The following is a 10,946-nucleotide window of genomic DNA, read 5'->3' on the forward strand; positions in this document are numbered from 1 at the left end:
CCAGTGATGATCATTAAATTTGTTTGAATTTATCGTTTCATCAAGTTTAGCATAGTATTCTCGTTTAACTCTCCTTATCTCTGAGACTACAAAGTTTCTCTGCGCACGAAATAATTTCCAATGGTAATCATCTTTTATGTGTTTCGCAGTTTTGTGTATCCTATTTCGTTTTCTTATGATCTTTGGTAAATAGCCGTTCATCCACTCGGTGTCACGTGATCTAATCAACACTACCTTATGAGGAACAAATATGTTTATCCCTTCTTGTACTTTGTTCGAAATTTCTCTGGCACAATCATTTACATTACAACTATCCAATATATTATTCCAATCATAATTAATGAAAAAGTTATTAAGCTCCAAAGAGTTTAGGTCGTTGTAATTCCAAACGGTTCTCTGGAATGGTTTCCTGTTTATATTTTGAAAGTTTATTTAGAGTGTTATGGGCGAGTGATCGCTAATTGTACAAGGAAGAACTTTGGAAGATGTCACAACATCTGGACAATTTACTATAGCTAAATCAAGAAGTGAGGATGAAATATCAGTAATTCGGGTTTTGATATCGTTTATCCCCCTGAGCTAACCCGGTTACATCAATCAGATGTGATCAGTGAAATACTATAGAACGATGATTAATTATCATTGAACGTGTCTTAAGAAGGAAGATTACCTATTTAAGATAACCAGAGGAAGATTATCAAGTAGTGATTTGATGTCATCTATCACTTGTAGGCACGTGTATGATAACAGCAATAGGAAGCATAAGTTCCATCATCCTGCTTGTAGATCACAATAATTCCTGGCCGACGTCCTTCCCGTGGCGAGGTGAATGAGCTGGGATGGGGATGAACCTGAATCTGGTCTAAATATTCTAGAGCTCGACAGTGGTATTCGCTAGATAGTGGCGAGATGAATGAGCTGGGATGAGGAAGACCCTGGATTTGGTCTAAATAATCTAGAGCTGGACAGTGGTGTGGCTTAAAGAAGTGTGCTTAAAGTACTGTGTCTAAATAAGGTGCGTGCTTTAAAAATGTGTGCCTAAATGAGTTTAAAATGGGTGTATAATTCCGAACTCCCGAACTCTACGAATTGTCGGAATTGGGTCAGAAAAGACCAAAAAATCGAGATTTAAGGCTGTGCATCAATTTGTGGGCGAAGCCTATCAGCAATATTAAATCATACACAATAACTTCTCCCCAAGGAACTCTGTGATGGACACTGACCACTAATTTATTTTACATCATTATTCAACTGTATAATTAGAAACCCTGTTTATCTTTGATTTTTGTCTATATTTTGAAGTCTGATCTCAAAGGAAACACCTGGCTTTTATTTGACACCTATCATACCTTAGTCTGAAAGACGGCAATTTCTAAGTCAGTAATAGTGTACACAGCTCTCCATCGAAATTTGAGCAATCAAATCCATGTGTGTCCAGAATTATCCGAAATTTAAAAAGACGAGGCGTTTTGAGACACTGTCATATATAAAAATGACATCTATTTTTACATGCAAGGTAATAGAAAATAACAAATGAGTTAAACAATACAACTTTAATTAATTTGAAACTATTAAGTAATACAGACAGTTCTTTTCATTAATAATCAATTCTATGATTCACATCCATAACACATATCTTACAAAAGGCAGTTGGCTGGAGTCACAAATCCTATATCAAAAATCCACCATTCTTCTATCTTAAATCCTACAGAATTATCAGTAAAAACAACTCAATTACTTCCTATAAAACTACTGAGATTAAACCAACACATCTTCACAAGTGAATTTCCAAACTTCCACTTATTCAACCAAATGTATGCTTCAGTCACCTGCCTTGAAGTTAATAATGACCAACTAATAACTAAATTTAAAATACAGATGTGACGTCACTCTTTGATCTCGGTGTACCATTATGCAACATCATGGGACTGGCAAATGGCCATGAGTCCAATATTGACATTAATAATGGACTCCAAATATTGGACTCTTGGTCCTTTGCCAAGTAAATGTGACCTGTTTTATAATTGTGTTCACGATTGACTTGACTTCAAATAGTAAGAGCCTTCAAGAGAAATTCCCCCATGTCTATAAGCAGAAAATGATAGTGTCTGCTCCACCCTTAGGCCTGTACATTTGGGAGAATCAAACCCTCCCTTCCCCGAAATCTAATAGCTCGGTCATCCTTGTCACTAATTGCTTATAAAATTTAACAATGCAAAATGTAAATCACGAAATCACTGTAGTACCAGAGTACGAGATAACTAGTACTGGTGGTGATTGTTCATGTTTAACCATTATTTATATTTAATATCAAGGACTTGTAGTATATCTAATCTTACTTGGAACTCTCCCGCAAAATCAACAAATCCGGTAGATGGACCAGTTAGTATACGCAACGGTATTGTCAAATCAGATTTATCTAAGACGCGTGGTGTAAATATCGCAATCTTTGTTCCACTGGTCACATTCTTATCTTTATCTTTATTGAGAATAGTTAATGTATATTCTATTTTACAATAATCAACTTGTGACAGAACGTCAATATTAAAACACATCGTATTATTTAAACTCCTGTATACCATACAGCTCCATATCAAACCACCATTGTTACCTATATCTTCACTGTAACACCTAGCAAATCTCGCAATATTTTTATAGTTAAATTGGAATACACTACCCTCTGTAGATTGATATAGTGGTTTAGTTACAGTTGGTATAGGACCACTATCCTCTCTAGATTGATATTGTGATTTAATGTTAGTTGATATAGGTCCACTATCCTGTCTGGATTGACATAGTGATTTAGTTACGGATGATCCCAAAATATCACAAACTTTTACACTCTCCTCTCTCCATTCTAAATACGTTACTGGAGGTATATCAGTCTTCATGTTTTCACAGAGTTTCTGTAAATCTTGGAGTTTAGTCAGTGAATATATTAGAGTTAAAGATGGTTCCTCTGTTGTAGGACAGGATATATCTAAATCAGACTTGATATTTATTATCTGGTTCATAACTTTCTGTCTGGCTTCTGTCAGATGTAATTCATTCTTGTTAAAATGATTTTGAACTTCTTTTCGTCTTTTCTCACAATTTTCTTTCAATTCACCAATAATTTTCATAGTTTTTTGGTTGATTTTGGTACATGTTACATCACAAAAAGATTTTAGTTTTTCTGATGTTTCTAACAAAAATGTATGGGTTGTTTCCAAATCTATAATTTTGTTTTTAATGATTTGCTCAGAAATTGAAAGTTCTTCGACTACCATTTCTCTTGTAGTATCACATTCTAAATCTATTGTTTCATGGTCGTTATGATCTTTAAAGATACATTTAGAACACAATCCTAAATTACAAGTTTGACAATAATATTCTACCTCCTTCTTACTGTGATTTGGACAATTATGTTTTTTTGATGGTTGGGTTGTTTTTGGAGTTTTCGTTGAGGTTTGTAAAGAGAAATTTGTAATAAACTTGAGGACACCACCTTGTGGAATTTTAACATCCTGTTTACAGAGTGGACATGGAAATATCCTCTTTCTGCCATCAATATATCTCACCAAACACTCGAGACAAAACGAATGTCCACAGGATAAAATTTTGGGGGTTTTAAAACTTTCGAAACAAATGGAACATTCTAGGTCGGGATTATTTGGTAAAGCAGCCGCCATGCTAAATTCTTCAAAATTTGACTTATATATATTGAAATATAGTTCTATATACCTTCCACAGACAAACAGAATGATTTCACTATGTTTTGGTATATTATCTTTCTCTAGAAATATTGAAATATAGTTCTATATACCTTCCACAGACAAACAGAATGATTTCACTATGTTATGGTATATTATCTTCACTAGAAATATTGAAATATATACCTTCAACAGAGAAACAGGGCGATTCACTGTGTTAAAATATTAAAATGTCTACCGGGAAGTTTAATGTATCACTAGGTAACTGATCGTATCGACGAAACATGTAAGATAATAAAAGGAAATTGTCCTGTGTAATTCGATTCGATTCATTTGTAATTCAATTCAATTGTATTCATTGTTCAGGACTATAACCATACATCTTTAGCCTACAGAATTATAACCATTAATAATATACAGTATATAAATTCAACCTTAAATTTGAGCGAATAGAGTGGAATGTTGTATTCAATAATAAAATATAGACACAACGTTCAAATATTTATATACGAGATATAATGAACAGCATAACGTCGGTGAAGTTTTAAAAAGTCGTAACTCGGGATTTGACTAAAAATGACGTTTTGTATTTCTGATTTCCTCATCGTTTGGCGCGTCTTTTCATCTGGTAGCCTTAACTCTACTCCAATTAAAAATAGTTATATGATCATGTGTCAAATTGTCTTATATGGATTGGAGAAAATTTTGAAGTGTAATATATCGTATCTCGAAAAAAAGTTTGCATGTAAGCAGAAATCTTCCAAGAAGCTTTTTAATTATTATAATCAGGTAAGTAAGCCTTGCGTATTTGTTTGCGTTAGATTTTTATTCATGGCTATGAACCTAAAATGCTCTTAAACGTCAATTATCACTTATTTGTTAGGCTAGGTCATGACATTTTTTAAACTCAGTTTCATGGCATAAATTTATAAAAACTGGTATTTTATATCATTTATACACCCATTCTGCTATAATTCATGAATGAAAATACCATAATTTTGTCAATTTAAAGCCCTACAGTTACTTTAACAGGTGTTATTTTCTTTAAAAGAGATACGACATTTTGCAGTGTGTATTTCCGAATTTGAAATTATGTTCATGGCAGCAATCTCTGTTGATTTTATTGTAATCATTGGTTATGGGAAAGTTACGTTATATAAATTAGAATTTAAGTTTGAACATGTTATTTCAGATTTAATAAGGTATGGCTACAGAATCTACACTTTCGCGAGGGAAACGGATTCTACAGCTCTCACTAGTGTCGAGTTCATCATCTACATCATCTCCTACACATGCTGTAGATACTGTTGAACGGGTCGATGCTACAGTTGATGTTACTGTTGGTGCTAATTCCATCAGGACCAATGCTAATAGTCCAACAGTGGATGAAATGTTTTGTGGACCAAAAAACACATCTAGTTGCAACGCCAACAATGATAGTGATGAAACTTCTTCTGACTCTTTTCAAGAATCAATTGATTCAGATGATTCGCTAAGGGACCCACACTTTACACCTACAAAACATGATCTCAGGAAGGCTGATCTCAGCACGGACGATGACGATCAAATATTACAACATTTTAGAAAAATAAAGCGTACCAACACAAATGCCCATCTCACACCGTTTGCAAATGTCATTGCCAACCAGAATGTAGTTGATGTCAATAATATTTCACAAAAAACAAATTCACCACTTGATATACCTGATACCATAGCACAAGAGAACACAGTAACTGAAAACAACCAAAACAAAGATTTATTACGAGAGAACACGGTTCACAGTATCCAAATACCAATTTTAGATCCGGTTGACACTTTAGCTTCAGTTGATAGTGGCGACGATACAGTTGTTGAAAATCATATTTTAGATCACGAAGAGGTCGTTGTAACAAAGACGAGAGCAAAGCAAGGTAGAGCCAATACTGAGAACTGGGATAGAAATATAAATAAACGTTTGCGCATGGAAGGTAAAGTATACAAGTCACCGAATTCAAACATTAGACACCCAAGAAAGATTCAACCAAGAAAATGCACAAAAGCCTGTGAAGCTGACAAACGCAAACAATGTAATAATATAAGCGAGGATGACCGACAGCAAATGTTTTTGTCATTTTGGAATATGACTTGGTCCGAAAAGAAGGTTCTGATTAGCAACTTAGTTGAACGGCAGGATGTTCAGGACAGAACCACTATATCACCAGCTTCATCAAGGAGAAACTACACATATAATTACTACCTGAGAAAAGATGGGGCACGAATTTATGTCTGCAAAAATTTGTTTCTTACAACCCTTAATATCGGTGAAAAAACTCTTTACAATTGGGTTAACACAACCACTAAAACTGCCAAAGTGCCATGTACAAAAAGGTCCAGGAAGGGGTCAGTAGATATGAACAGTGATCTTTATCAGAAATCTTCAAACTTCCTTGATAGTTTACCAAAGTTACCATCACATTACTGCAGGAGTACCTCAAGTAAGCTGTATCTTGAACCTATATTCTCTACCTTTATGAGTCTTTATCATCTGTACACTGAACATTGCAGAGAAAACAACAATCCAATAATGAACAGAACGTCTTTTAAAAATATCTTTGACGAGATGAATCTTTCGTTATTCAAACCTCGTAAAGATCAATGTGATCTTTGTTGTTCTTATGAGGTTGGGAACGTAGACGAAGAACAGTATAATCAACACATTCAACGTAAGAATGCTGCTCGTTCTGAAAAGGCAACTGATAAAGAAGCAGCTATATCAGATGATTCTCTTGCTGTTATAACAGTGGATGTTCAAGCTGTTCTCCTGTGTCCCTCATTGCAAGCAAGGTGCCCTTTACTACAAGACGAAGCTTGCTGTACACAATTTTACGGTATATGATCTGGCAACAAGTGATGTAACCTGTTATATATGGCACGAAGGTGAAGGAGATCTGAGTTCCAACACATTTGCATCCTTTCTGACTGATTATATAAAGCATCTGGGCAAAAACATCAAAAGCTTAGTAATCTATAGTGACGGATGTTGCTATCAAAACCGTAATAGCACACTATCAAATGCTTTGTATAAAGTTGCTGTCGAGGATAATTTAACAATTTATCAAAAATATCTTGAGAAGGGACATACCCAGATGGAAGCAGATAGTGTACACTCAACCATTGAACGTAAATTACGTAAAAAACCGATTTACTGCCCTCAACAATATGTTGATTACATTAAGAAAGCTCGCATAGTTCCACATCCATACAATGTTAAATACATATCCCATGACTTCTTTGGTGAATATAAGAAACTGAACTATTATTCTTCAATTCGGCCTGGGACAAAAGCTGGCGATCCCGTGGTTAATGACATACGTGTGTTGAAATACTCTCCTGAAACTGATTCTAGAATACAATACAAATTACATTTTGATGATAATTTGCAAGAACTACCGAGACGTGCTTTCGTGAATTACCATCTGGTGAACAAATTGAAAAGGCATACTCGAGTTCCTTAAATATTAAATGTTCTAAATATACTCATTTGCAAGAACTGAAATCGGTGATACCTGTGGATTATCATTCCTTTTATGATAATTTGCAACATTAAAAAACACCTGACTTATTAAAATGGTTTTTGTTCTGAAAAAAATTTGACACTGATTTATTCCTGAAGTTAATTGAGCTTCTTATAGATTTGGTTACAGAAATTTTTCAGATAGACAGCAACAATTTCAGTTTTGTTAGTTCGTATTAATGTTAAATAAAATGTTTATTAATATTTCTCCTTTCATTTCACATTCAAAATATACAATCATTTGAGAATTCGTAGGCTTGAGTAATGGTCAAGGAGTGACAAAAAGTCGTATAGAGTCTTTTAAATTCACATTTAAAGTGTCAAATTGTCGTAACTTGGTTGAGGCACACATGGGTTTGTCAATGATTAAATGCACTGCATTAGATCATATATCGCGCTTTAAACTGCAAAACTTCAAAAGATCAACTTCGTATCTTATACAGAGAAAAAATTATGAAGTTTTATGTGTCTGCTGAAAAGTTGACAAAATCGAGATAAGACATTTTGAAACTTCACCGACGATATGTAAGTTTGAAAAGTAGCAATTTCTGGTCTGCACAGTGGTAGTCAAAAAGTGCTCAAACACAAATAAATTTTTTGCTTGAAAAGTTACATAGCTACAAGGCTGAAACTTGCTGGGAATATCCAAATGGACTATCTCTACATGTGGGAAAAACCAGAACTCAAATATCTGCCATAGATCAAGAAATAAGTTTGGTCAGTTTTCATGCATATAGGCCATAGGGACCAAATATGGCCAATGACCAACTTTGCCAAATATGCCAATTTTTCTCATGTTTTGGTCTTTTCCTACTAATTGGACCCCAGGGAGTTCAAAAAACTCAAAAAACTAATTAGAATCTGTAAGTTTGAAAAGTATCAATTTCTGGTCTGCACAATGGTAGTCAAAAAGTGCTCAAACACAAATAATTTTTTTGCTCGAAAAGTTACAGAGCTACAAGACTGAAACTTGCTGGGAATATCCAAATGGACTATCTCTACATGTGGGAAAAAACAGAACTCAAATATCTGCCATAGATCAAGTAATAATTTTGGTCAGTTTTCATGCATATAGGCCATAGGGACTGTAACGTTGTTGTCTTGTATGTTAAGTTGGTGAGCCAGAGAAGACTAGAGAGTTTTAACAACGTTATTTATTAGAGAGACATACCGAGAACTTCCTTTTTACAGCGCGCATGCGAGGTACATTAAAGGGAGATAACAAGTAAATACAGTTAAACAGATATCGTTACAAAGTCTTTGATTATTATAAATTGTTCTTAATATAAAAAAGTTTCTGAAAAAAGTGTTAGAGTAAAGTTTGAATATTTCTTACTGATGATGGTTGTCGTCCTGTCAAATGTTTAATTTAAACAAAGATGCACGTTACCTATCCTGACGACCTATTTTTAAATTCCAGTTCGTCCGACCAGAGTATTTTCTGAATTGAATCATTTTCTACTCTATCATAAAAAAAGAATGTTTCTGGGTGTCAACTTGTTATTTCATTTGGAGAGATCACAGCTCATTATGTTAATCAATGTGCGTATTACCCCAGAGAGAAAACGGAACGACATAATTTTTATGGGTATTCTTAATGCACATTTAAGTCTTTGATTATTATCAATTGTAGGTTAAGATCCAATGCAAACAAAACACAGGAACCCGGAACCAATCAAGTAACAGTGTACCACACCAAGAAACAAACATTGATCAACTGGTTGTGCAACCATCCAGTAGCATCAGAAACAGTCAAGATAATAATTATGAAAGAATGTCTGATTTCTACCAGAATGATCACTCTTATGAACTTCTTGAACCACAGCAAGAAACAACCAAGGAACAATCAAGTACTCCAACATTATGTTGTTTTCCAAAATGAAACTCTTAACGATATTATCTGGAAAGCCTTAGGAAATGTTTCAATAATATAGTATTTTTTCAAAACAGTAACTATGAAGTATCACATGATAAGTATTAGATTCACCTTTAAACGTGATTAATCACCATATTTTGTCTCGATCCTTTGATGATTAGTGTTGAATGAAAGTCAATACTCTTCAACGCTTTGTAATATACCTACCCTTTTTATACGCCCACATGAATATATGGTCGTATATTGTCGTCGCCCCTGTCCGTCGGTCCGTCCGTGCTAGCATTTAGGAAGTATGAGTTAATAAAGTTGTCTGACCAGAACTAAGGAGTTAAAAAAAAATTGAGAGTTTAGCTCCTAATCCTTCCCTGAAAACTCGTCTGAGCACTCCTTAAGAGTTAATATATCTTGTTCTAGAAGTAACTCCTAAGTTTTGGATTTCGTGGTTGTCCAATTGTCCAACCTGTTAATAAGAGTAGCCTCCCTTGTATTGAAACGTCAGTAAATCTTTTGAAAAGCGCATGCGCAAAAGGCGTCATTTTAGCGCGAAATTATTGTAGTCCATCAGTCATCACCTAATACCTCGCTATCAACATTGACAACAATCTGACAGGTAGGTTTTTTTTTTGTTCGTGATATAAGATACGAAATTAGAAAGTGTTAATATATGGACACTCCTAATTTAAATTATCATATTCGATATTCATTCATTGTGATTCAAGCGTGTGTTTTGCATAGTGTGGCCGCATTGATTTCTAACAAGATCGCATTTTGCATTGGCAATCATTTTTGTATGAATTGAAGTATTAACCTCTAAACATTGCTGAGTCTTAGATTGTCTTTGGGTTGATGAAAATGCCAACTATTGAAAAAAAAGTTTGAAAATAAGATTTTACAGAGGGAAATTTCAGTCCAAAATAGAGTCATTTTAAAGTGAAATTTTCAGGTAGCAGTTGTCTGGGGGGAATTACCTAATGATTATAAGCCAGTCAAAATTTCAATACGATCTATAGGCTGCGTTAAAATTGTGAAATATTTAAATCTTCATCGAGCATCGCCCAGCAGAATTCATATTAACATGTACTGCGTCTTTTCTCTTCTCTTTCTCAAATTCTATACTAACGCAGGTGATCGACTTAAAATAATTCGTATTATCTCCCCTCAAAAGTAACTCTTCCCCATCTATTTCGTTTTCCTCCATTTTGAATTTTGGCAATTATTGGAAGAACAAAACTAACTAACTTGTTTTGATAACTGATCAATTTGCAATCAACAGAAACAACAAAATTAACCAACGACTTAAGTAGACGACTGAAGTCGGTAATTGTTGTGCACGAGTTAACTTGCGTGGTATTTCTGTAGAAGGGTTAACCGTGAAAATTTTGTGGACGAGATGACATGTAGACGAGTTGACTGGTATTCACCAAGACTTTCTACTGCGAACTCAGCAATTCTAAAAATAGCTTTTGTGCAAGACATCAAAGACATCGACAGGATGTTGTTATTACAACTATGCTAATGACGTTAAAGAGACTGCATTAGGTTACTCGTTACAAATGAATTGAAAATAAACCCTTTTGATACGTGATTTGACAAGCTTGGATGATATGGTCATTATAATAAAAATCGTCTGCTAGCCTGCAATATATCACGCGTAAACATGTGGTCAACACCTGGCCATGAGTGAGTAGGATATATCCCGCTTTTTCTCTCCAACATGTAAGCCTTACTTCAATTAAACGTGTGACAAATTAACGGTATCTTACTGTTTTCAGTTATTTGAGTTTATTCAAGTTTATTTTCTATGAACATAGGATAAAATTTTATC

General features: G+C 34.4%; 3 protein-coding genes across 3 annotated transcripts; 2 read left to right on the plus strand and 1 right to left on the minus strand.

Annotated features, from left to right (window-relative positions):
• Positions 1-3,314: 3,314 nt before the first annotated feature.
• LOTGIDRAFT_143551 (hypothetical protein) lies at positions 3,315-3,671 on the minus strand (the record flags this gene model as incomplete). The annotated part of the gene is made up of 1 exon (XM_009054004.1): positions 3,315-3,671. A coding segment is annotated over one exon (357 nt), but the record flags the coding sequence as incomplete, so codon positions are not given.
• Positions 3,672-4,896: 1,225 nt separating this feature from the next.
• On the plus strand, positions 4,897-6,567 carry LOTGIDRAFT_174662 (hypothetical protein; the record flags this gene model as incomplete). Its single annotated transcript, XM_009054005.1, has 2 exons — positions 4,897-6,071; positions 6,237-6,567. The coding sequence occupies 2 exons, from the start codon at positions 4,897-4,899 to the stop codon at positions 6,565-6,567; spliced, it is 1,506 nt and encodes a 501-aa protein (XP_009052253.1).
• Positions 6,568-6,817: 250 nt separating this feature from the next.
• Positions 6,818-9,127, plus strand: LOTGIDRAFT_174663 (hypothetical protein; the record flags this gene model as incomplete). The annotated part of the gene is made up of 2 exons (XM_009054006.1): positions 6,818-7,150; positions 8,879-9,127. The coding sequence occupies 2 exons, from the start codon at positions 6,818-6,820 to the stop codon at positions 9,125-9,127; spliced, it is 582 nt and encodes a 193-aa protein (XP_009052254.1).
• Between the last annotated feature and the right edge of the window lie 1,819 nt (positions 9,128-10,946).

The sequence above is a fragment of the Lottia gigantea genome, assembly GCF_000327385.1.
Source record: "Lottia gigantea unplaced genomic scaffold LOTGIsca_208, whole genome shotgun sequence".
NCBI lineage: Eukaryota > Metazoa > Mollusca > Gastropoda > Lottiidae > Lottia > Lottia gigantea.